The sequence below is a fragment of the Aspergillus puulaauensis genome, chromosome 3 (assembly GCF_016861865.1).
Source record: "Aspergillus puulaauensis MK2 DNA, chromosome 3, nearly complete sequence".
Classification (NCBI taxonomy): Eukaryota; Fungi; Ascomycota; class Eurotiomycetes; order Eurotiales; family Aspergillaceae; genus Aspergillus; species Aspergillus puulaauensis.
In genome coordinates this window covers 985,848-1,010,771 of record NC_054859.1, presented here as the reverse complement: position 1 = coordinate 1,010,771, position 24,924 = coordinate 985,848, and the positions used below count along the sequence as shown (strand labels likewise).

General features: G+C 50.8%; 12 protein-coding genes across 12 annotated transcripts; 7 read left to right on the top strand and 5 right to left on the bottom strand.

Moving 5' to 3' along the window:
* Positions 1 to 407: 407 nt before the first annotated feature.
* On the top strand, positions 408 to 2,064 carry APUU_30413A (putative MFS sugar transporter protein; the record flags this gene model as incomplete). Its single annotated transcript, XM_041701504.1, has 2 exons — positions 408 to 1,394; positions 1,444 to 2,064. 2 exons carry the CDS (start codon positions 408 to 410, stop codon positions 2,062 to 2,064), a joined length of 1,608 nt encoding a protein of 535 aa, XP_041554382.1.
* A 1,903-nt stretch (positions 2,065 to 3,967) lies between these two features.
* On the bottom strand, positions 3,968 to 4,579 carry APUU_30412S (uncharacterized protein; the record flags this gene model as incomplete). Its single annotated transcript, XM_041701503.1, has 2 exons — positions 3,968 to 4,265; positions 4,416 to 4,579. The coding sequence occupies 2 exons, from the start codon at positions 4,577 to 4,579 to the stop codon at positions 3,968 to 3,970; spliced, it is 462 nt and encodes a 153-aa protein (XP_041554381.1).
* A 702-nt stretch (positions 4,580 to 5,281) lies between these two features.
* DAL2_2 (allantoicase) lies at positions 5,282 to 5,743 on the top strand (the record flags this gene model as incomplete). The annotated part of the gene is made up of 1 exon (XM_041701502.1): positions 5,282 to 5,743. One exon carries the CDS (start codon positions 5,282 to 5,284, stop codon positions 5,741 to 5,743), a length of 462 nt encoding a protein of 153 aa, XP_041554380.1.
* A 49-nt stretch (positions 5,744 to 5,792) lies between these two features.
* On the top strand, positions 5,793 to 6,236 carry DAL2_1 (allantoicase; the record flags this gene model as incomplete). Its single annotated transcript, XM_041701501.1, has 1 exon — positions 5,793 to 6,236. The coding sequence occupies one exon, from the start codon at positions 5,793 to 5,795 to the stop codon at positions 6,234 to 6,236; it is 444 nt and encodes a 147-aa protein (XP_041554379.1).
* A 367-nt stretch (positions 6,237 to 6,603) lies between these two features.
* On the top strand, positions 6,604 to 8,181 carry DIA4 (putative serine--tRNA ligase DIA4; the record flags this gene model as incomplete). The annotated part of the gene is made up of 1 exon (XM_041701500.1): positions 6,604 to 8,181. The coding sequence occupies one exon, from the start codon at positions 6,604 to 6,606 to the stop codon at positions 8,179 to 8,181; it is 1,578 nt and encodes a 525-aa protein (XP_041554378.1).
* Positions 8,182 to 8,255: 74 nt separating this feature from the next.
* APUU_30408S (uncharacterized protein) lies at positions 8,256 to 9,194 on the bottom strand (the record flags this gene model as incomplete). The annotated part of the gene is made up of 1 exon (XM_041701499.1): positions 8,256 to 9,194. The coding sequence occupies one exon, from the start codon at positions 9,192 to 9,194 to the stop codon at positions 8,256 to 8,258; it is 939 nt and encodes a 312-aa protein (XP_041554377.1).
* Positions 9,195 to 9,785: 591 nt separating this feature from the next.
* Positions 9,786 to 11,538, bottom strand: APUU_30407S (uncharacterized protein; the record flags this gene model as incomplete). Its single annotated transcript, XM_041701498.1, has 2 exons — positions 9,786 to 10,958; positions 11,014 to 11,538. The coding sequence occupies 2 exons, from the start codon at positions 11,536 to 11,538 to the stop codon at positions 9,786 to 9,788; spliced, it is 1,698 nt and encodes a 565-aa protein (XP_041554376.1).
* A 732-nt stretch (positions 11,539 to 12,270) lies between these two features.
* APUU_30406A (Zn(II)2Cys6 transcription factor) lies at positions 12,271 to 14,286 on the top strand (the record flags this gene model as incomplete). The annotated part of the gene is made up of 3 exons (XM_041701496.1): positions 12,271 to 12,700; positions 12,760 to 13,294; positions 13,356 to 14,286. 3 exons carry the CDS (start codon positions 12,271 to 12,273, stop codon positions 14,284 to 14,286), a joined length of 1,896 nt encoding a protein of 631 aa, XP_041554375.1.
* Positions 14,287 to 15,314: 1,028 nt separating this feature from the next.
* Positions 15,315 to 17,819, bottom strand: PKH3 (pkb-activating kinase-like protein; the record flags this gene model as incomplete). The annotated part of the gene is made up of 2 exons (XM_041701495.1): positions 15,315 to 15,665; positions 15,729 to 17,819. The coding sequence occupies 2 exons, from the start codon at positions 17,817 to 17,819 to the stop codon at positions 15,315 to 15,317; spliced, it is 2,442 nt and encodes an 813-aa protein (XP_041554374.1).
* A 902-nt stretch (positions 17,820 to 18,721) lies between these two features.
* APUU_30404A (uncharacterized protein) lies at positions 18,722 to 19,687 on the top strand (the record flags this gene model as incomplete). Its single annotated transcript, XM_041701494.1, has 1 exon — positions 18,722 to 19,687. One exon carries the CDS (start codon positions 18,722 to 18,724, stop codon positions 19,685 to 19,687), a length of 966 nt encoding a protein of 321 aa, XP_041554373.1.
* A 106-nt stretch (positions 19,688 to 19,793) lies between these two features.
* Positions 19,794 to 20,622, top strand: APUU_30403A (uncharacterized protein; the record flags this gene model as incomplete). Its single annotated transcript, XM_041701493.1, has 3 exons — positions 19,794 to 20,189; positions 20,266 to 20,469; positions 20,524 to 20,622. The coding sequence occupies 3 exons, from the start codon at positions 19,794 to 19,796 to the stop codon at positions 20,620 to 20,622; spliced, it is 699 nt and encodes a 232-aa protein (XP_041554372.1).
* Positions 20,623 to 21,678: 1,056 nt separating this feature from the next.
* On the bottom strand, positions 21,679 to 23,618 carry APUU_30402S (protoporphyrinogen/coproporphyrinogen oxidase; the record flags this gene model as incomplete). The annotated part of the gene is made up of 6 exons (XM_041701492.1): positions 21,679 to 22,269; positions 22,326 to 22,751; positions 22,839 to 23,189; positions 23,262 to 23,342; positions 23,396 to 23,465; positions 23,536 to 23,618. The coding sequence occupies 6 exons, from the start codon at positions 23,616 to 23,618 to the stop codon at positions 21,679 to 21,681; spliced, it is 1,602 nt and encodes a 533-aa protein (XP_041554371.1).
* Positions 23,619 to 24,924: the final 1,306 nt, after the last annotated feature.

Sequence of the window (24,924 nt, the reverse complement as noted above, 5' to 3'; positions counted from 1 at the left end):
TTTTCGCCCTTTGCGTCCGATTTTGCGGCCCCTAACTATGTACAAGCACGCCACGCAAATATGATTCCGTCAAACCACGAGACATCTACCCCGGCACAAATGAAGGAGCTTGACCATTAAGAGGAGGCGTCTTCTTGAGCCTGGGGGTCCCGCGCTCCAGAGTGGGAGCTGATTCGCTGATGCTTATTATTCCCCGGTTAATCTGTCGCCCTAGCATTTTCAAGGATGGCAATAGACGAATCCAGACTTAGAATACCCTTACCATTCGTCTGGTCTCCGGAGAAAAGGACATCGCTCGAGCTTTGCATATAATTGTTGGCCGAAGCCCCTGGTCCACTCTGTGGGTAGCACTAAGTTCCTTCACGAGGGAACCCACAATTGCTTCGTTTGCTCGCCACTCAGTTATAATGTCGGAGAAGAAAGAAGAAACACCAGTAGAGACTGCGAAGGAGGTTCTTCCCGCCAAAAGTGCCAGTCACGTCGAGGAGGCTGTTCTCGCAAGTCTGACGGAGGAGGATGTCTGGAGGCTCTCGCAGGAATCGCTGACCATGTGGTCGTGGACAGGAGTGCGCCTGTGTCTCATTCTGTTTGTCCAAGGATGTAACCAGGCAGGGTTTGGTGTCGATTGGGCTGTTATCGGTGGCATCAACGCCTACGACTCCTGGCATGACTATTTCGGCTTCGGGACTTCAGGCGGCACGTACGGTCTGCTCAATGCTTTGATGAATATCGGGAACGTCTGCGGCGCACCATTCTTAGCCCTATCTGATATCATCGGTCGCCGGAGTGTCAACTTTATTGGGAACCTCCTCGTCATCGTCGCCTCCATCATGCAAGCCACCTCACCAAACCTCAAGGTGTTCATGGCCGGCCGGTTCTTCATGGGTTTCGGCTCCGCCATGCTCTCAAGCTCTCAATACATGGGCGAGATCTCACCCGTGCATCTTCGTGGTCTTCTAGTCGGTATCTTCGGCGCTTTTTTCCAAATCGGTAGTCTGAGCATGACAGCCGCCATGATTGGAATCACCAAGATAGAGGGAAACCTGCAATGGCGTCTCCCGCTCTACCTCAACATGATATTCCCCGTCATCGTCTGCCTCCTAATGTACGTCGTGTGCCCTGAATCGCCTCGCTACTACGTCCAGCGTGGGAAACGCGATGCAGCCAAGCGCGTCGTCGCGAAGTACCACACTACCAGTGGAGATATTAACCAGCCTATCGTCGACATTATCGTCTCCCAAATGGAGGCCTCCATCGAGAACGACCGCGCCGGCCATCAGAAGTTCTGGGACTACTCGGTTTTTCTCAAACGCACCGTTCGATACCGTCTCCTAGTCCTCGTTCTATATTCCATCTTCCAGCAGTGGAATGGTGGCGGCATCATCACTTACTACGTGAGTATACCTAATAGAGACGTGACCATGTACTAACTAAACTACCCAGATGGTCCCAGCCCTCGAAACAATCGGAGTCGACGGTGACATGCAGCAGCTTGGGATTCAGCTGGGCACAACAGCAGTATACTTGGTTTTCACGGGTGTTGGCGCCGTCATCATAGATCGGTTCCGTCGCCGCACCATGATCTTCACCGGCCTGGCTACAATGATTCTTTTCCAGACAACGACGACAATCACTTCCTGGCAATATGACATCAATGGAACTAGAGCAGCCGCGGGACTCACTATATTGTGGATATATCTCTATCAAACCTTTTCCGCTACCTTTGTTGCGACGATGCATAACCTCTACCCTATTGAAGTCCTATCTCTGCCGCTTCGAGCGAAGGGAATGGGAATGTTCTCCGCAATACAAGGGCTTGCGGGGGCCGTCCAGTCATACGGGATAAGCGTAGGAATTGATAAGTTGGGCTACAAGGTGTGGGTTGTGTATATCGCATATAACACGATCCAGCTGGTCCTCTCCTACTTCATCTTCCCCGAGACGTCGGGGTTATCGTTGGAGGAAATTGATGTCATCTTTGAAACCCCTGGAATAAGGCCTGTGAAAATGGCAAACGACATCTATAATGCAAAGAAGATTAGTCGTGCTGGAGCTATCCCCTGATTCTAGCTTCAGTGGTTTTGCATTTCGAACTAGGGTCTATATAAATCACGTGGCCACGTGGCGTTTGGATTTGAGCAAACAATTGAACGTCGATTACTCAATTCCACATTTAATTTTATCTGCGTAGCGGTAATAGAATACTAGGTGTTTGTTTTGGAGCCACTCCCTGTCTTCTGGCCGGTGCAGGCTAGGTACTTTGGTTTGGTGGGACATGGTCGAATAACTAGTCCCCGTCCGCATAGACCTTGATTTGCCAACACTGATCTTCTTCGTATCCACTATAGCTGGATGATATGTGCGTGAGTGAGGATCATTACACTAGCCACCTCTAGACAAACCCTGGTCTGATCCCGGTGCCCTGAGAAGAACTGAGACATCGATCTGAAACTCCAATCGGGTGACTGAGTTTATAGTCTTTCTTTTTCTGAACCCCTGGGTGCTTCTGCAGATTGAAAGAAGAAGAAAAGAAAAGAAAAGGGGGGGGATAATCCAGGGACTACTAGTGGATTTTCAATCGGCCCAGGGGAAATGCATGGTTGCTGTAGAGGGGACCAGTGAAAGACCTACCCATGGATACGTGGATATGTAAGTCATTCTGTACGAGATTAAAAGGATGAGTATTGCCGTCCTAGCAACGGATGGAGACATGGTGGCGCTGTACCTATGTATCATATAGTGGCAGATAGCAACAGCCCGTTTCGGAAAAGTCGTCGGTCACGGGCTCCTATGCTTTTTCGGTTCTCTGGAATGCTAATAGACGCCCACGCATGGCTTTTTAATATGCGAATGGAACGTCTAGCTGTAGTGGCACCTTCGCGTAGCAACGGTAATACACCAATGTACCCAGCGGCTACGTGCAGCACTCGGAAACGGTCCACGAATGGGGGAATTTCGAGGCGGGTGGTCAAGAAAATGCGCCCCTCCGTGGTGCTCAAATAAGCTGCCTCTAACACGGAAATTTCTCGCACATGGGCCTCTGTGTTTGTGACGGACAACAGACGGAAATGTGCGCCGGTCTTCGTTCACAGCTGTCGTCTCCGGGACACTTAACAAGCGGGCCTTTATCGGCTGGCCGAACTGGTTCCGTATCGACTCTGGGAGACACACAGTCAAGCCCGTTCTAATTCCGTCGCTTTTCTCGGTTTCAATTTTTGCGTGTGTAACGAACAAGTCGCATGGCCAGATGGCCTCGGGCATGTCTGCATTTGTCTGTCAGATGTCTCGGCAAATCTCATGTGCGTTTGTGCCCTGCTCAAGATACACAGAATGCCCGCATCGAAAGAGGATCCGCCCTCTTGGTGTCTGATGTCTGCCCATACCCTGCTCCTTTTCTGCTCACAGATAATAAATTATCACCGACTCGTCTCTCTGCCGGCAGATCCCAGAAACAACGAAAGTGGACAACTTAATCTCCAGACCGACATCAAGGTTGCGCCGGCGTTGTCATAATGGTGTGACAGTTTGGGAACAAACGAGGCTGTCCCTATCCAGAAGAGACTTGTCTTCGCAGGAGCCACAACACGATTGGCACAAACGGCCCGGAAACGGATTGGCAGACCAACACATACGGTGAAGGAAAGGTGATTGCACTCGGTTCGTCATGTCTTCCATCAGTTGCATTGGGCGCCCTTTTTGGTATCACCCTGATTGCTGTCGTTAGACACGGGAGATGATATAAACCGGTTCTTCTCAGGTCCTAGAAGAGAGGGACACAGTCCCTCCTGAACATTTTGTAAGTCTTCAGAGACTTTATCATATCATAACCTTCCTTGTTTCCTCTTCTTGGGCACCGATTGTCTTCCACGCAAGACCTGATCCCGTTTCGGAACCGTTGTATCAGCTCCAGCCATCTGGACGACAGAATAGTCACCATCGGTCTGAAGACATACGAACCAATCTTGCGCTAGACTTCGAAGTTGCTCTCAGCTATACACATACCGAAAATGCCTTCCAAATCTTCCCACAAGGCAGCCCTTCCCGAACCCCAAGGCCTTATATATGATGAATCCGACATGGCCCTCTTTCGAGCAAAGCTATCATACCATGCTACAATAGACAGTCGACTCGCCTCAAACGACACTAATCTCGTGTCTATCTCCGAGCACCAGGCCAGAATTATCAAGCGCTGGGAAATGCTGAAGCAGGTGGAGAAGGATATGACAGACAAAGGCAAGAGTTTGTCTCCGGGGGAAAAGAAGCAGCTGTCTCAGTATGAGTGGCGGTATAAAAATTTGGAAGAGCTCGCAACCAAAAGCAACAGGTGATCAGGGAGCGGAGGACAACAGCAACTCGGGCTTCAAGCTAGGGTGGTATCGCATCGCAGCGCAGCGCATCGCATCATGGGCGTTTACCTTTTTTGATTTATTCCTCCCCTTCTTCCTCGTTTAGATTTAGAATCAACCTCCTGCACGGATTTCTTTCTGAAAATTTCTTTCTCGCTTGGGTCTCTGCCTTCACTCCTGTTATATTTTGCGAATACAATGTTGTGGTTTCTTCCCATCTGCCTCTTGGTCATCTCCTCGTCTGCAACGAGGTAAATCAATGTTCTGACTGTTACTCAGGCTTGAATAGCATAGTAACCCTGGACTTCCATGCCTTGTAGACGTCACAATGTTACACTGCAGCCGGTGACCATCCAAGTTGTAACCGAGAAGGAGGCCACCTCGCGGTTAATGTTGATCCTCATCAATGCCTGATCTTGGGTAGGCGAGGGAATCGGAAAGCATAGCCGCCTCGATCCCCCATGGGAGACATTGCATCGAAATATTTCAGCAATTGAATCTTGTCATTGCCCGGGAGAATGCGATTATCGGAGAACTCCGATAAAGGCCTGTGGGGCAGGAGGCAGCAGCAGGAACTTTAGAGGAAGATGGTTATAATCAGGTAATGAATACCCAAGAGACGAGTCAGGAGCGAGGACGATGTTATGGACACGGGTGTTCAAGGAGAGAATTCGGTGAATATGTGCTGGGGAAGAGAAAGATGAAGGGTAAATGAGGGGATGAGGGAATACAATCGAGTAATCAGTGAATCGGCCTTATCGAAGTGACGGATAACATCATCTGCAACACCCACTCGCACGTCTGCATTCCTGCTATAAGAGGCCCTTCTCTAGCGGTTTGTACAATCTGCCTTCTCCTTCCTGTTTCTTTACTGGGTGTATCGTTCTACAAGGGATACAGAGAACTACAGCGATCCGTTACGGTATACCCTCAAGATGGCCGACAACAACATCACCTTCGTGCCTGCTGAGGAAATTGACAGCGTATTCGCCCACACTACCAACCTCGCCTCTTCCGGCCTCAACAGTCACGTCTTCGCCTGTTCCAATGATTACTTTGCCGCTGCATCGAACCTCCTCACTCCCACTGCCCCCATCAACCGTCCCGGTGTCTTTGTTCACACAGGGGCCTGGTACGATGGCTGGGAAACCCGCCGCCACAACCCAGAGCCATACGACTGGGTCGTGATCAAGCTTGGTGTTGCCAGCGGCTCCATCCAGGGTGTCGAGGTCGACACGGGATTCTTTGTTGGCAACTACGGCGAAAAGGCCGAGCTGCAAGCAACATATGCTCCCGGCGCACCAGACACCGAGGTCGCGGACGCCAACTACAAAGGCTGGACGACCATTCTACCCCCGCAACCATGTGGTCCAAAACAGCGGCGCGCATGGAAGTAACAACTATGACCCCGCAAACCCAACACCATACACGCGTGTCCGACTCTTGATGTACCCGGATGGCGGCTTCGGTCGACTACGGGTATACGGTCATGCTATCCCACCTACCCTCGAATCTACATCCCAAGTCCAAAGCGAGTTACCCTCCGAAGAACTCTCTTCCGCTCTCCTAGGCGGTCTCGCCCTCGGCGCCTCGGATCAACACTTTACACCCTGCAGCAACCTTCTCCTACCCGGCCGAGGAAAGGACATGGGCGACGGATGGGAGACTGCCCGGTCTCGCACCCCAGGTCACGTCGACTGGGTCACTGTCAAGCTCGGACTTGCCGGCTCTGCCTCGAGGATTATCGTTGACACCAAAGATTTCCGTGGGAACTTCCCCCGCGCCGTACGAGTCCACGGCCTCCTCGTCGGCTCTGTCGGCAGTGATGAGGTCCCCGCGCACGACCATGCGGACTGGAAGGAACTCATCAAAGGCGACAAGCCATGTTAGGCGGATACAGAACATATCTTTGAAGGAACGGATCTTGCTGCTGGAGGCGAGGATACAAGGACCTTCACCCACGTCAAGCTCACGCTCGTCCCGGATGGAGGGGTGAAGCGGTTCCGTGTCTTTGGAAAACGGGATGTGTCTGCAAAATAAATGGGGGGAAAGTGATGGAGCCAGCTTCAGCTGACCTTCGTCGTTTATGTTGTAAATAGCTCAAAATGCATAGATGTATTTAAAGTGTAGTTGTAGTTGCGAAAACCAAGGCCTACTGAAGATCACATAGATAATAAGTAGCGGAGAATCGATAGCGTATCATTACAATTTGTATTGAAACGTTATTACGGCCTAAGTCGCCTAGCCTCACGTGATAATGCGGTGTATAGCGGCAAAATCCGCCGATTTCCCCGATCAATTCCTAGATAGCTTCAACTCGACTCAATTGGGTCCAATTCGTGAGCAATCGAGGGCCAAGATGCGACCCCTTCCGCAAAGAGTATGCATCTACTGCAAAATATCTCGCCGCTCTTTCGCGTCCGCTGTGCGTCCGCCAACGGCTCCTAAACCCACCCCCGATGTCAAACATATCCGTCAGAATCCCGAACTCTATGCGCAGAACTGCCGCGATCGAAATTACCCTGCGCATGCGGATTACCCTTCGACGATACAACAGCTCTCTGAAGAACTCCGCCGGATTGATCAACAGCTTATGCCGTCTCGTTCTCGAATAAAAGCACTTGAGAAAACAATTGGGAGACTTCAGAATCCGGCCACCGACCCAAAAGAAAAAGAGCAGGAACCAGCTTTTCGGGGCGAGGCTCAGCAATTGAAAGACGAAACTCTCACACTGACAAACCGAAAGACATCCTGCAGCGAACAAATTCATGAACTAGCCCTCTCCCTACCGAACCTTTCCTCCTCTCATACGCCCATCGGCTCGGATCCTACTCTAATCGAATACTTCAATTTCGACCCTCAATCGCCGCCTCACTGGGTCGACCAGCCTGACTCCTCGCGTTCTCATGTCGCCATCGGCTCTGAACTTGGTCTTATCGACTTTGCTAGTGCTGCCACTACTACCGGCTGGGGCTGGTACTTCCTCACTGGCGAGGGGGCCATCCTAGAACAAGCCCTAATTCAATACTCCTTGTCTGTTGCCCGCCGCCACGGCTGGGTTCCAGTTTCACCACCATCCATCGTCTACTCTTACGTTGCCGATGCTTGCGGTTTCCAACCTCGCGATCAAAATAGTGAGCAACAAATATGGGCTATCGAGCAAGCGGAGAAGGACAAAACTAAGCCCCAGCGGTCTCTCGCCGCTACAGCCGAGATCCCTCTAGCTGCTATGCACGCCGGTCGTGATCTCGATTCATCTAGTCTACCACTCAAGCTAGTGGGGCCCAGCCGCTGCTATCGCGCTGAGGCAGGCTCTCGAGGCGTGGATACAAAGGGTCTATACCGCGTCCACGAATTCACGAAGGTCGAAATGTTTGGCTGGGCAGACAATACGCCTGCTTCATCCTTGCCAACGTCAGATGATCTCTTCGGTGATCTTTTGACAGTACAGAAAGAGATCCTAACTTCTCTCCAACTTCCCTGCCGCGTCCTTGAGATGCCGACCTCAGATCTCGGAGCCAGCGCCACGCGCAAACGTGATATTGAGGCACTATTCCCGTCCCGTATGCGTGGCGATGACCTCGAGAATGGATGGGGAGAGGTCACTTCAGCATCCATCTGCACAGATTATCAATCCCGGCGACTGGGAACCCGTGTGCGCGGAAATACAGCGAAAGAGTCTCGCTTCCCACACACTGTTAACGGAACCGCGATGGCAGTTCCGAGGGTGATCGCCGCGATTCTAGAGAATGGGTGGGATCCTGAACGCAAGGTAGTTGTCATTCCCGAAGCTTTGCGACCTTGGATGGGAGGTCAAGAAGTTATTGGGGAGTAAACCTGTATACCAGTAGACACCCCACACTCCTAATGTATACTATACTTATGTACCTATTATTCCCGATGCCAACCCTAGCGACTCTCAGTCTCAGTTTCTTCGAGAAATCTGCTCGCCCTTTCATTTTCCAAATCCCTACACAAGAAATAGTAATCCTTCCACCACTCCAAAGCAGCGCTATATTCAGGCATATATTCCCGCAGCAAGGTCTTCCACTCTCTATCCTCCGGACTATCCCCAATCACAGTACCCACGTACTCCCACCAAACTGGGAAGAACCCAGCCCTCTCCCAGTCAATAATACCCGTAATAGAACCATCCTTAACCATAATATTGACGTCCGTCAAGTCCCCATGCGTAAACGTATACGGCCCCGCAGCCGGTAATCGATTCCGAAGTCGTACCCTCGCTGCCTCAGGGACACCCAGCAACAAGCACTGCGACATCGCTGCCCAAAGCTCGTCGTCTGAGCCTAATGGGCCCTGCGGCCAAAGCACATCCGAGGTCCTCCCCTGCTCTTTATTCTGCATGAATAAAAAGTGGCTTTGGATCGGGTCCCCACCAATTGCCTCTAATTTTGGCGATGTCAACCCCCTCAGTTGCTGCAGGAACTCCGCCGTCTGTCTCGCTATATTTGCTTTCTCGGCCGCAGTGAGCTTCGGCCACGCCTCGTGGAGTGTTTCGCCAGGGATTCGTCTCGTCAACAAGAAGGTGCGAGGGATATTTCCTCGTCTTTCTTCCCCCTTGTCATCATCGTATTCTTCTTCTTCCCAGGTATCAACAAGGACAGGGGCGGGAATGGTTGTGTTGTCGCGGACGAATTGGAGGTTGCGGACTTCGTAAGTTGGGGAACCAGGGCCTCGATCTTTCAAAATGAGTACTGAGCCCAGAGCCCAGGGGGCGCGATTGCCCGCGTCGTGGATGATTTTGACGTGGCTCTTGTATCCGCCATGGTTTTGGCGCTCTTGGGTCCAGCCACATGCTGTGCAGGGTGTTGAATCGGCCTCAGGCATGGTTGGATGGTGCAGTATAGTAGTTGGTAGTAAGTAATATACGAGGCAAACGATGATTTGTTTGCTTATCAAGGGTGTAGGATATCTGTACCTGACTTGAGGAACTGGTCCCCTGCCTTGTTTTCGCCTTGCCCGTGCGTTGGCTGCCTTGCTGTTACACCGCGCTTAGGCGGCAGAGCAGCCTGCAGCTGAATAACTAGCAGGTTTGCCTAAAAGTGCGATTGCTACGACTGTTCAATATGCGGTTCAGCGCTGGTGGTTGACAAGGCACTCTTAAGTGTTTTTGCACATTAACTCTGACCTCCTAAACGGTACTATAATGTCCCAATATAATGAGAACTGCCGAAATCGTAGACTTAATTGTACAGCAGGGTTAGAGCTAGGAAACAGCCAACGAAAGTCATCACTTCATCAAACTGGCATAAAAACACGTCAATAAATTGGAGCAGGAGATGTGAAGGTCATAACAGAGAGTATATAACATGGCCAATGAAGTAAAATCACATAAAGGAGTCATAGCATCGTGATGAGTGAAAAGTTATGGAATGCTGGGGTATCGAGCATTGTCATTTCGGTCGTTCGGTCGTAAAATCATTCCCAAGGAATATCGTCATCCTCAACTTTGACACATGTCAAATATGGAATGGTGTCGCTAAATTCACCTCCCTTCAGATCCAATTCAAGGAAGTTTCGCATGAGAGGTTTGACGATCTCACGGGCCAGCCGTTTGATTTCGTCCATTTTGCGCTCAAATCGTTTAAGTACTTCGCGTGTGTACAGAGACTCTGAAGACGCTGTCGGGTGAACCTTGAGAAACTTCTTAAGTTCCTCATGCGAGAGGTAGGCCTGCGTCAAGGAAGATCCAATGAGCCGGTAGACGCGAGAGGATGCGACTGCTGCCGTGGCTGGCGATGTGCTGTCCGTCGGTCGGGATGCAGAGACGGTCGTTGATGTCGCTGCAGATGCTGCGCGGCTAGCGTTGGTTTGGTTTGTAGGGTTCGCGCTATTCTTGAGGATTGGAGCAGGTGGTGGGGTAGTGCTGTCAACAAGCCATTGTCGGAAGAGGGAAACAGCAAGCCAGTCCAAGTAGGCGTTCTGGGGAGTGACACGCTCTCCACGGGAAGTAGTTAGGGTAAGGCGCAGAAGCTTGGAGTCAATACGAGCTTTAAGGTCCTCGAGGTCCTCGAATTTGTCCTCGATAATATCCAGTGCAAGAGGGGGGAGCGGAGAATAGGGTCCGCTGCGGAGGTGAGATTGTCCAGCCGGCCATTGGCCGACGACATGAATGAGGGCCTCGGAAAAGATGACACGACTTCGCGCAAGGTATCCTAGCTTGAGATAGCTTGGTGGGTACTTTGCAATTTGTTTGAAGAGTCGGGAGCCGAAGCCCAAAAGGTGATGGTCCACGCGGGGACCAGTGACGGGTAAGGCGTCATACATATCCGCCAGGGCTAGAAGGGCCTTGCATTCTGCATATGCAGTAGCGATGTTGATGGTGTTAAGTAGTGGCGGATGATTATAGAACAACCGAAACAGGTTGTCATAATCACGGAGTATGGGATCCATCGTTCTTTCATTGGACGGGTTCGTGTTTGCTGCAGCCGCGGCTACCGCACTCGACCTATGTGGCAGCTGGATAACGGACTGCAGATGCGCCAAGTTTGCCATAGAGCGAGCGAATCCCGTATGATTGCTTGACGGTTTTGTCATTGGCTTTGCATACGGTCCGAACTCGCTAGCGACGGTACCAGAAGCACTGGGAGACTAGATTATGGTTTAAGCTGGGGTCAAGCTGCCATGCACAAGGGCAAACACATACCTTCTGGACCAATATTGGTTCCTCATCCTCTGCCTTGTTTTCCCAATCTAGTTCAAATCGCCATCGCTTTTTCTCGGGCGATAATTGAGTGAAGCCCGCGTCGGACTGCGCCAGAGTAGAGCCGTTTGAGAGAGATGAGGCATCTTCGCTGATTCTCGACAAGGTCCCCGGGTCCGGGTTGTTATTGGGTTGCCGACGCATCGCAATTTGTCCCGACCATTCCTCCTGGGTGCTAGTCTCAAAGAAACCGGAGCATTGCGCCAGAATGAGCCGGTGCAAGAGGTACCGGTTCTCCTGGCGACCGGCGCGAATCACTAGTTCAACATCGCCGGTATGGGTGAAGATCGGAAAGTCGTTTTGGGGCTGATGAACATGTCCCCCGTGGTGAGAACGACTCGAGCGATGTCGGCGACTGTGATGAGAAGAACGCGACACGGACGATTGGGCGCTTTGCGCGGGCATGGAGCGATCGAGGACTTGGGCCTGGGAAACCATTTCAGACGGCGTTGTGGACCTCGCTGGCATTGTAATATAGCGCGCGGTGATCAAACACCAGAAGCCGTGCTGTGTGCGTCATTCAAACAGACGTAGCACACAGTAATGTAGAGGATGGGGGAGAAGGGCGCTGGGTCTCCGCCAGAGAGGCAAGAAGAGAGGAAGGCGAACTCAACAACGGCAGAACCAAACTATAACTAGTTGCCATTAGTAACTGCTAGATAAATAACTAATCGCGAAATGGAAATGAAACAGCAACACAGGGGCCCAGGAAGATGACTTACGAAGCGGGAGTCTCCGAGGTTCCAGCTAAAGAAGATCCATGGTTCGCTTCAAAAGGAGAAGCATGGTTGTTGACTTCTTGTGGTGGTGGTGAGAACGACTCGGCTTCGGTCACGAGATCGGTGGCGGTATCAGTACAGGGAGCGTATGTAACGTATCGTATGCGCCCGCACCATGTGAAGATAAGCTTCCTTCTCTTATCACTACCCCACACGTGATTTGCCTATCTGAGGCACCTGCTTCCACAGTGCTGACCGACCGCTCTGGCTGATTCTGGATTTCACTGCTCTGACTCGTCCTTTCATTGCTTTTTCTCATGGCTGCAGCTCCTCTCTCCCTGGTCATCTGGCGTCCCCTCTTCTAACAACGATATTCCTATTCCTTCCGCAACTGTCTTTCTCCAAGGATGGCGAGTGGTGTCATACTCGGATACTATGGTCCAGAAGTTTCCGTTCAATCCATCTATGCTGGCACAACGTCATGAGCAAAGGCTGCTATACCTGCCGTCGCCGCCGCATTATTTGCGATAATGGACTCCCCACGTGTCGGAAGTGTCGGGATGCGGGGAAAGAATGTCTGGGGTATCAAAAACCGCTCGTTTGGGTCAAGGGTGGAGTGGCTAGTCGGGGTAAGATGATGGGTCGCAGCTTCGGCGATGCCAAACAAGAATCTCCTGATGCCCATGAGAATCACACTGGGCTTGATCAATCCGCCGCCGCCGCAGCCAATCTGCCTAGCGACGCGGCGAATACCCCACAACATCTTCGCGACAATGACGACGTAGCATCGGCGCAGAATACTTCCCTGGGGGCCATTGTACCTGCAAATCCCATGCTTCCAACACCACGGGTGCTTGTGGACCCGCTATTTCAAGATTGTAGTCGACTTTCCAGGTTTTATATCAACCATTGTACGTTGATCGCTCTAGGCCCACGAGGCTGTCTTATCTAACCAATTCCTGCTCTGTAGTCCATCAGAATCTTGCGGGATATCTGTCACTATATTCCGATGTCAGGAACCCATTCCGAGACCTTATCCCACTGGCTGGCAATTCTCCCGTCATTTCTCATTCCCTCGCGGCCATGGGTGCATTGCATTATGTTATTTTGGCAAACGGAGATTTTTCGCCCATGCCGTGGCCTGGAGAGACATTATCAATCAATGATAATCCCTCCCCGCCAGAGGAAGCAGGACCGGCCGAACTAAGCTCCTTGTCTCGGCGTTCGTCTCCCAAGATTTACGAGCAGTTTCTAGGGTTCAAACAACGCGCATTACACCAGTTGTCACGGGACATATCCGATCCCGTTTTGCGAAACGACAACAAGACCTTAGCAGCGATAATGATTCTTGCCTTGATGGACGCCATTGAATCTGGGCATGGGGCATGGAAATATCACCTGGAAGGCGCCAAGAAACTGTTGCAAAGTCGCGAGCACGACAAGCCAAGTAAAACGCAAACAATACTTGACTGGCTCGATGATTTTGCTGCCGATGGGTGTTTAGTGTGAGTCTTTCTGTGCTGATAGTATATCTCGCAACAAAGTTTAATTAACTCTGGGTTTCAGAATTCAGCTAATGGGCGCTACCTTGGCCCGACCTGGCACTCTATCAAAGCCCTTTTATTGTTCTGATATTGGTGCCTCTGTCTTAAGGCGTTTAGAAGAAACCTCATGGGTCGGCTGTCCCGCCTATCTACTAGAAGTTATTTTCTTTGTCCACGCGTTCTTTGATCTTGACCTCAACAATGACCGAAGCTCACAGCCACGGACCGTTTTCCCGTCTGAATATCTCCCAGCGGGCTCAAATCCGCTCCAATGCCCCGAGAGCCTACCCAAACACATTCAGGCGTTTGACCCTGTTGCGTGGGCAGAGTCTCTCCAAAGTTATCATTTCCTTCCAGACCTTTCCATGCGGATGACCCTCGCTACCATTTACAAGGCAGCTGTCTATCTCTACGCTACCAGGGTTCTTTCTCGCCCTCGACCCGGCGCCACATCTATTTCGACCACTATTGGCCTGCCTCCAGACCATGGGGAGGTCGCAACATTCTTAATTGAACAACTCTCCCTTATCCCCTCCTCCGATTCGCACTTCAAATGTCTCATATGGCCCTCTTTCATTGCCGGCGCCGAATGTAGAGACCCTGCTCAGCGCCCAGTTATGCTCGAGATCCTCCGCAAGTTGTATTTTCACCTCATAAGCGTCAACGTCCGCAATGCTGCGTGGGTCCTGACCATGATGTGGCGCAAACGCGACCTCAGACGCGAAGAGAGATCCAAATTTCGTGCAAATCTAGACAAGGATAGTATTGACTCTCTCGTTGTCACCTCCCGATCACCTTCTATCACAACTACCCCTACCACGACCACGGGAACGGTCACTACTCCCTCCACTACGACTCCAATAAGCCCTGGTGACGATTTTTATTACGATGATGACGACTTCGACTGGGTTCAAGAGTTAGATGATTCCAGGATCGATTGGCTCTTTATCTAACGAGATTTGGTTGTCTATATCTGGAGTTTGAAACCCTTTTTGTTCATAATAATATCCTCGCAATGTAAATATGATTATAATTTTTTTATGTTTTATATTTTATTTTCTCCATTCAAGTTCTAACCTAAAGCTCCTGTTACATCTGGTAGATTTGCAGGGAAATCGCGTGAGGTTGAACAGTTACCATTTGCAGATTCACAAGATACTCGTAAGCAAACATCTCCGCCTTTATTCCATTTTATTGGCAACCAAAGAATAGAATAGAAGGTCACATAATAAATATATATATCGGAGCAGTAGAGAAAAGAGTAGTACAGGGTAGTGTGAAGAAAACCTACAAGACAGACCAAATGTAAAAGACAACACAACACGTCAGGTAAGGGATATAAACGTGCATAGGTACTCCGTCCATCTAAATGCAGCAAGCAATGTCTCGACAGCGAAACTGGGGAATTGATAAATAAAAAGAACAGGAAAATGTGTATGAAGGACATAGTTGAGAAAAACGAAAAAGAAAATCGCTCATGATTGTAAGATGCAAGACTAGGTAAATAGCGCTGAGGACTAAATCGCGTCACAAAATGGGGATCCTTCAAGTTATAGATGCAAATTTAAACACACAAAGGAAATGACGGCGCTCGGTTCGAGTTCATGAGATGTAACCCGCCAATATCAACAAGTTTGGTGGAATATGGATCCAAGGGAGTAATCTGTGGTTGGTGAACAATGCAGTGTGCGTGGATAGGGAAGTATGCGGGTAATTGATGCCCGCCCATAACCGCCCACCAGGAAACACGCAGGGCCATGCCAGAGTTAACACTGGCATTGGGATATGTAACAAAGGGTTTCATGTATATTTCAAAGAAATGGCGAGATCGGGAGACTGCGGTCCTGCGCCGTAACAATCGTGACTCCAAGAAGGAAAAGAAGCAAGGAAATGAGGAGAGGTGCAAGAGCTTGTCAATAAACTGGAAAGCAAAACCAATGGGGATATCGTCGAGGAAAACATTCAAGACACAATGGCTGTTCTAAAAGACCGCAGCAAGACCGTTCTTGGAGTGGCGCCGGCTGAAACGTTTCTTCCCTTTGACTGAGTCGGAGTCATTTCCTTGGTGCTTAACGAGCGTAGCTCGTCCTTGTGGCGGTCCTGCTTCGTGGGGGGTTTCCGCAGCTCGGTCTAGAGTATTAGCGTGGCTTGAAAACCCAGAGGATAGATCACGGAATGCGTCATCCCCAGAGTATGGCCCGTTATTTTGTTGAGCTAGAGCCATCTCTCGAGCTCGGTCGAGGGTGTCCAACCACTCCTGCGTAGTTAAAGCGGTTGTGCCCGCACTGCTTGATGACGGTTTGGGATCCTCGAAAACGAAGTGTTTCTCGCGCTACACGTGCATCTGTTAGTCGAAAGAAAACTAGATTGCCTGGTGGAAAAGGGAAATTCTCACCGTATCCACAATCCAACATGACACCCCCTTAGCGTCGGTAGATGTGCGATAATGCGTCCCTGGGGCAAGCAGAGACAACTCCATCTTGGCCTTTTTCTCATCGCCGCCAGCAGCAGCCATAATGATCCGACCAGATGACGTGATCATGACCAATCGTTGTCGCTTCTTAGTTGTGCTACCCCCAAAGAAACGAGAGAATTTCCTTGGGGCTTCATATTCACCATGTCTAGAGACAGGACTATGAGACGCCGGAGAAGACAAGACAACTAGGTTTCCCAACTTCAGGATCCTTTCGTTATTTTTCGTTAATACTGGAGACCACTCGATGTCAAGCTGACTGGGGGCGGGCAATTCGGTGATCAACCTGGGCACCACACGGGAACTCGTGTTTGAAGGTGCCGCGTTGATACTCGGGGGGAAGCTGTCTCCGTCAGAGCCCCCATTAAGTTTAATAGGTTCGCGTGGCGGAGGGCTATAAGCTTTCAGGCGGGGCGCTTTTTGTTTCCATAGGTCCACACCCCAAGTTATACCCTGGAAGAACTCATGGTTCTTAATGTGTTCAATCGGCAGACGGCGAGCGGGGTCAAGGACGAGGAGACGCTCGACGAGATCGCGAGCGACACTGGGGAAGCTCAGAGGGAACTCGTACTCCAGCGCAACAATTTTTTGGAACGTCTGGTACTCATTTCCGGCTTTGAAGGGTGGCCGCCCAGCCAGAAGCTGGTAAATGATACAACCAAAGGCCCACAGATCGCTCGCCTTGCAAGCATTTTTGTCCGTTAATAATTCGGGGCTAACGTACTCGGCCGTACCAACAAAGGAGCTGGCACGCTCTTCCTCAGGTATATCCGAGTCAAGCGACGGAATCCCGCTTGAGTTCAGAGAGCCTTGGCGGCTCTTGAGTATCTTTGCCGTGCCAAAATCAGTAACTTTGACATGCATCTGGCTGTCAAGCAGAACATTCTCCGGCTTCAGGTCTCTGTGGATGACACCGCGCCTGTGCATGTAATCAATCGCGTCTAATATTTGAGCGCCATAAAACTTAGTGCACTCTTCATCGAATGTTGCCATTCGCTTCAAGACGCCTAACAACTCTCCTCCTTTGCAAAGGTCCAGGACGAAGTATAACGAGCGTTCATCCTGGAAGGTGTAGTATAATCGGACGACGCCGGGGTGGTCGGTGAGGCGATTCAAGGTGTCTTTTTCGATATTTACATACTTGACCTTTTTCTCTTTGATGATGTGTCGTTTATCCAAAATCTTGATTGCATATTCTTTGAGGGTTTGGCGGTCTGTCCCCAGCACGACGGTGCTATAGGACCCCTCGCCGAGAGTCTGTCCAAAGGAGAAATCTCGGACGCCCTTCTTTATGTACCGCGCGACGGGCTTCCCATTAGCATCAATCTCCTGTCTCACTGTGACGGCTGCCCCACGTTCCTGCCATTCATCACTACTAGACATTGGCCCATTTTCCATCCCATAAGGCGATCCTGACAGTTGCGGAACGCCCGCAGTCCGTGCTCGAGACGGTTGACGCATCACTGCTGCCCCATTCGCCGGTATTTGTGCCGTGTGGTAGGAGCGGTCGCTATGAGTATTATCGCGGATGGGTACCCCAGCCTGATAAGCTGAAGAACCTCCGCGGGATCCGGCGCGAGCTAAGCTTTCGGAAGCAGAAGACGCGGCAGAGTCCGTGCGAATACGATATGGTCCTTCTCGAGAGGTAGTCGAGACTGGCGCGCCCCCATTTGCGAACAAAGCTGATACGGGGCGGGAGGAGCCCGAAGACGGAGGGTGTTGCGGTTGAGAGGGGAAAGGGGGGCCGTAATATGAACCGGGTTGCTGCTGGGCATCGGGGTGGTATGACTGGTAGGAGAGTCGGTGGTCGGCTGGAGGAAGCGATGATGTTACGCCGGCCAGCTGTTCTGTTACTGTCGGTTCATCTTTCGTAGCATTTGGCGTTGTAGATGCTGGGGGAACAGCGGTAGCAGCGGGAGTCGAGGCGTCCTCGGATGAATGTAGTGAGGCATTATCTGGGTTCGCTATGCGTAATCCGCCCAGAGACTGGGAGAGGCTGATATCCCCATCCATGTTGGGCGCGACAATCCAAACGCTCTATAAGGTAATTTTGACAGGCCAGCTCAGGGGTTAATGGTCGAACCGAAAGGGAGAGGCTATGTGGGGAGGACGGCGGATGAAGGTGGAACGGAAGAGCTATATTGCGTGGTTTGAAGTTTAGACAGCACTACCCAGAACAAGAAATCTCTGGGTCGAAGAAGGGAGGAATAGCGAAGATCAGGGAAATTTGCACGTCCCCTGTACCGATTGTAGGGACGAGGAAAGTGTAGACCGACGGACTATGGCGGCGGTCGGAGACGGGGCGGACAATGCATGATCCAGGGCAACGCGAGAGAAGGAGTCGAAGGACGAGTCCGGCGCGATAATGTACTGCAAAGATGATATACAGAGGGCACAAATGTGAGAAGAAGGGCAAAAAAAGAAAGATAAAAGCGAGCGAAAGACGAAGCGGATGGGCTGTGAGAGGGGGCGGAGCGAAAGAAAAGAGGAAGAGGGAGAGAGAGAGACAGAAGTGGAGGAGCTGTCGAGGCGGAGAGATAATTAAATCAAATAACCACCTGGAGAATCAGCCATGCTGGCTACAGGTTATTATTAGCATTAAACTACATGAAATGCAGACTAAGCATTATTCTCAGCATGATGCTATGGCTGAATTGCGCAGCACTCCCCAGCTGGGTACTTGGGTGGGTTTACTAGCATTATTATGAACCTGCTGTTATTCTTAGTTAGGCAGAGGCATTCGTCACTTCATGACTAGGCAACTCCACTGTTTGCCATTTGCAGCACCTTGTCTTGACTTTTGGTGAAGGAATGGGTGAAGAACTTTGAAAATGTTTAATAAAACCCAAGATCCTACCACTTCAGTCTGTATAGAGTGCCAAATCGGCAGCCAGTAGGCGAACCTCACCTCCAGCATGGCCCATACAACTTCCTTTTCGGGAAATCCCATCGCTCCTTCCCATCCAAGAGGAGGAACTACCGCCATCATCAATCTGTACCGGCACCATGTAGATCTATTCCTGGTCCTATTTCTGTTTGTAGGGCCTGTCCAATATATACGTAGAGTCTCGACAGCATTCTCTACGATGCTCCGATCAAACCCCACCCGTGTCGCTCTCACCGAGGACGACCTCTGCTACCACATCGACAGCATCTTCTCTCGGAACGATCAGCTCACTAAGTTGCACCGGCAGCGCACCGGCTCTGATAACAGCTACGATGGGGACGACGACGAAGATGGTCTCTTCTTGGACTCGGACGCCTTTTCTCAGTCAGAGACTCTTTTCGAGTCGGAGTGCGACGAAACCCAGCAACGGATGACGGCAGAGGGAAGTCCACAGGAGGCCTTGGACCAAATACACACCAGAGCGAGCGTTTCCTCACTTCGTCGCGGTCCAGTTTCCGTGCGTTTCGCTTCAACTGAGTCTTCGCCGTTGAGCCCAGGCGCTGACAGTGACCCTCAACTGTCTCAAGTCATTGTCAGAAACCGAAGACCGCTGGATGACCCAGGAATGTGTTCCATACAGTCTGTATCAGACCCTCATTCCCTTCCTTTACCCCTCCAATTGGCGCTGCTTTCGAGCACAGACTGGAACAGAGTGAGGGGTGGCTTTACTTCGCAATACAACGACCGCGAACCCCGCGTGCCCAGCCCAAGGCTGTCTCGGCCTGTTGAAGTTGTATTGGATGCCAATATTGCGAGACTCTTCTCGTCGATAACTGCTCTTCCCGTCAGAATTTTTGGGCGACAAAGTGATGTAGGGCTGTTTGGTAGCGGCACAATGATCCCTCGGCCACAGTCTATTGATTGTACTAACACAACACTCTCACCTAGAGAACCCCCGCAAAACTCACCTGTATTCCAACAGGCTGTTCCATGATGCCTGCGTGAGCTTGGATGTAAAACCCTCTCCAGTGATAAAGGCCCACGACCCTCCTTCGAGCAATTTACCTCAAATACAACTTATACCTTCACCACCACTAGAAATGAAGTGCACCCGCCATACAACTTTGACTTTCGCAAACAGAGAAGCGGATGAACCGGAGCCCAGCGGGGTTCTCACTCCTGGAGCCAGTACCCAAAATTGTCTGGCTGAAACAACCCCCAATCCTGATAATGCACCATTCCAGCTCTCGTCACGCGAAGCCTCTGGGTGTCGCTCAATCAGAAGGCGCTCGAGTTCACCTGCTGAAGTGATAGGTGACATCTCGGAAACTTGCCATACAGAGGACCCGGTGGACAGAAAGGTCACAGGAAGGGGCCCAGACCCGGATTCCAAAGGCGTTGGCCACTTAGCGGGCAATGACACCGTCTCGCGATCTACGCAGACTGATGTAGATCTGGAGTGGACCAATGAGCGCTATGGCAATGAAGGCATACTCGTACGTGTCCCTTTTCGATACTCCATACAACGGTTGGCAGATTAGCTCACAAACACTTTCATTTTCTACCAAGCAGAGTAGCATGGAAAGACAAGAAAATCTTGCCCCAGGCCAACCTGCTGAACGACGATGGCAGGATCCTTTCATCACGACAATGTTCGCAGAGCCCGGTGCTCCGGTATATGAGTATGACCCCTCGAACCAGCTCGACAGAGGGATACACAGACGAGTCAGCCAACCAGTGGGCAGGGGAAGGGTAGCCCGTAATCAACGCGGGGTGGTGCGTTAAATCCCAGGATTATATCAAAGAAAAACTGATCGCTTACAAAATAAGAAAAAGCTCGGACAACTCCCTCATCCAACATTGGTGGATGCCGCTACTTTCCAGGAATATGTTCTTCAGTTGATCGCGGAGCTCGATCATGCACCGTGAATTTACAATAAAGCCTCGGAGCTCTTTCATGACAAGGCAGCGCAGTGAGGGCCCAATGCCCCTTTGGTTGATGGATTGGAAACAATGTCCTAGGCAACATCCGTTCAGGCTGGACACACATGGTCGGAATCGGCGGTGGGGTAAGGAGCTTATTGGGATATTCGGGTGATAACGGAAACTGTCTAGCAATTCTCCTTTACGATTACCATGAATTGCCTTTTTTTTATTAGTTTACAGGCCTAGCTCAAACAATTGATTCCTGCAGAATAAGGCCCACTATGCCATGAAAGGCTCAATAATTCATCAGAAATGAGAGCAATGTTCAGATAGTGCAGTAAATGTGAAACATATGTAGTATACTTATTGATAGAATATAGTTTAATGCAGTGGGCATATGCCCCCGCGGACCTCCTTGCTTGCCAGCCTTGAAGAAAACCTGCCGGCGTACCCTCTGGAGCTTCTGGTGTCTGCAAGTCCACTTCGACCACAAGGGTTAAGGGTTCAGAAATAAAGAATTATCTCCTTGCATGGATACAATGACAACATCACTAAATACCCAAAGAACGGACAGGCCTATTTCTGATCCTGAATATTGGGGGTTTCAATCCACGTGTGGCCACCATTGTATATATTGGAGCGCTGGGGATACACCACCCCAGCAACCTAACGACGTAGCATGATCAAGGAACGCTAAGATTTGACAACATGGTCATGTTTGATGGCCAATAGATAAGCATTTGAATAAGTTACTGGCAAAACAGTATGCGTTATATTGGAACCCTTATCTAAAATATATGTGAAAAGGGTACGTGAAATATGCTAACATTTCCCCAAGGGATCGCTTCGGAAATAGGAGGATCAATATGAAGAAGGCCGAGAAGAGAAGAGAAGAGAAAGCAAGTGACAAAAAAGGCCTTAAGCCGTTAACGTTCATGATGTTTATCTAAATCCTGTATCCATCCCCCATTCCCCCTTTAATGGTAATCATTGAGTATTAAATTCGACATAGTTCTATAAAAGGCCATCAAGCGTTCAAGCAGAAAATTTGCATGCTTTTTACTGCTGAGCCTTGTTCTTAGCGAAGGCCTGAGCGCCGTCAACCAGACGCCTCTCGGTGTTCTGTCGGCCGTTGACGAAGTCAGGGTAGTTGAGGGTGAGCTCGACAGCGCCGTTAACGATGTTATCCACGGCCTCAACACCGAGCATGAATGAGTGGTCCTGGTTACCGACCTCGTAGCGCCAGCTACCGAAGCGGCCACGGGACCAGATGTCCAGTTCCTGCAGTCTAGGCAGGATCTGAGTAAGAGCGCCTTCACGCTCAAGAGAGGGTGTGGGGTATCCGTGATCGAAGCGGCGGTGGTAGGTGGAGACAACCTCGTCGGTGGGCTTGAGCATCTCGGTGTTGACGAGACCCTGGATGGACTCAGCAAGGAGAGTGTCGAGGTTGACGGGCTTCATAGAAGACTCGGAAACCTCCAACATGATGGACCAGTAGGGACCTTCCTGGGCATCAGTGTTACTGGGCTTGGAGCCATCTGCAAGCTGCAGGGTAGGGAGTTTCTTAGAGGCTTCGGGCTGGTTGTGGGGAGAGTAGTTGGAGAAGATGGTGGCACGGTAGAAGGGACAGTTGTCCTCGGGGAAGTAGAGCTGTAATAACGTTAGAAGAGGTGCCCAATATTTTTATAGACCAAACATTGACTTACCCAGCACTTGTCGCCGATTCTCTCGGGGCGAGTGCCACGGATACCAACACCGATGACGTGGGTGGAAGAGTAGAAGAGCTCCTTGGTAAGGCTGGTCAACTGCTGGTCGCCAATCTGCTCAGCGAGGAAGTCCACAGCCATGGTGGACACAAGCTTCTGGTAGCCGACAACGGTGCCGTCGCCCAGAGTTACGGTCTTGTTCTTAGCGTTAACTTTCTCGACCTTGCCCTTGTCACCGAAGCGGGTGTTCTCCTTGGGGATGGTGTTGGCAACAGCAATCCAGATACCACCGGTACCGTCGCGGGCGGGGAAACGGAAAGTAGCGTTAGGGCCCCAGTTACCAGCGGTCTTGTTCAGGATAACGTTGGTGGTCACTGCCTTGACATTAGGAGCAGCGACACGCTCACCGAGCCAAGCGCATTGCATCTGAAAGGCGTTCGCATTTTAGTATTTGGGCCGATCGCGAAGATTCTGGGGGGAAAAAAGAAGAAAAAAAGGGCGGGGTAAACTCACCTTGTTGGTGGGCACAGCCCACACCTTGTAGTTGTAGGGTCTCATGAAAATATCGGCGACACCAGTACCCATCATGCGGACAATCCACTCATCGAAGTCCTTGGGCTTGTTGTTGGCCACACGGTGTTCAATGGCGGCATCAATCATGCCGTCAATGCACTTGACCTGGTCCTCCTTGGGAAGCATGGAGATGTTGTTCTGGAAGGGGTAGGGAACCCAGAGGTCCTTGCAACGGACGTAGGAGATACGCTGGTGCTCGTACCAGTCCTCATCATTGGGAAGAGCCTCGTTGATGCAGTCATCGAAATACTTGTAGTGGGAGAAGATAACGTGACCACCGACATCGTAAAGCTGCAACTGTGTTAGCTCGATGGTCCTTCAAGGGCAATATTCCTGGTATAGAAGATGAGTGAATCCACATACGAAGCCTTCGGGGGTAACATCGGTAGAGGCAAGACCACCGGGGGTCTCGTTGGAGTCGACAATCAACCACGAGGGGCCGTTCTGGAGCAGAGTTAGAAGCTTGTATTGTGCGCAATTGAGGGGACAATCCGTACGATCTGGTTCAGACGCTTCGCGGCACCTAGACCGGTAGGGCCAGCACCAATGACGAGGACGTCAACTGAGCTGTAGTCGAGAGCATGATGGTCAGCCTCGTCGTCCAACCCCTGAGATGGCATCGCAGAGAGCTCCTTACATGTCGGGGTGGGTCATCCTGCCTTGTAGGATATCCTGAAAGCTGGGAACGCGGTTCAAAGTCTTGCGGGCTAGACTGAGCATAGACGAAAGTAAAACTGCAGTTGCTCTGCAGTATTTAAGAAAGAGGCGGGAATGAGGGGAGGGGAAGAGAAGACGGTGAGGGAAGGTGGGCGGAAAGGTACAGCTGGTAATAATAATTAACCTTTTGGGGCGGCGGTCGGGAAAAGCACAAAAACGTGACGCAGCTTGCGGTGGGGGTCTGGTCTCTCGTTTCAAATTTCGACCCCAAGTGCGAAAGACTCGCCGGCTTTTACGTTTCTCTGGAATGGAATTGCAAAATTAATTTTAAAATTAAGATATAATAGTCTGAGATCGGTTATGATGATTCGCGGCCGTTCAACCACCCACGACGGTTGCGTGAGAGCCTTGGAAAGGGGAGTGCCGAAAAAGGGGGAGGCCAAATCAGACCCCAAGGGCCCAGGATTCTGGAGTCGCCAACTGGGTCTATGGAGGTTCATCTCTGGTTTCTTCAACAGCCACGTCGTCGGTGGCCAACCATCAGCCTCTTCCCTTGTTCTGCGGCACCAGCTGCGCTTCTTCTGGGACCCTGTTGGACAGTCCTATACCAAGTGAAATCTGCAGTGCTGCTCTCTCTTGTCCGAGCGGAAATTATATCGGATGCGATCTTGGATGATCCGCCGCATTCGGGCTATAATTGGTTTTTTAGGGTCCTGATGCTTATCGTCGTATCTCGATGCAACTACCCCTCGATAGAACATTGGAAGATTGATCCCAAGGGGAAACTCGATGGTGGCTGGGAGGAATGTTCCAAGTTGGCGAACCGGGGATTGTCGCCGCTTCTTGCGTTGGACAGCAAAATCGATCTGCTTATAGTTAGTACGTATTCTGGGCAACGGCCGCTGTCAAACACATGACAACCAGCCTCATCGAACTATCTTAAGAGTCACGATTGCGCTTCATTTTTCTGCTTGCAGAGTCCAGTGGCCCCTGGCTTCGAGAGGCTAAACCCTTGCCCTCCCTACGAAATATGTTTATCCCTATTGGGTAGTTCCAAGTACAAAGAGATGGACCCTGTTTTGAGTATTGATTCCTGACTCGCCTGAGCCAATCCTGAATCATTGCATGAGTTGTGAGACAACGGACGATTGACATATACTTGAGTCTTGTGGCACCTTGGTTGCTTGAGTTGACGCCTTATGCCGGACGGTGTGCTCCGTATCTTGTCAGGTCGAGATCGACGAGATGTTTGAGATTCTGAACACATGTCCTTTGAAACCGACTATAATAACGAGTAGGAGGCGGATTCTTCCGTCTGTACAATTAACAATACATTGTAGGGTATGGAGTAAGGGTACGTACCCCCTCT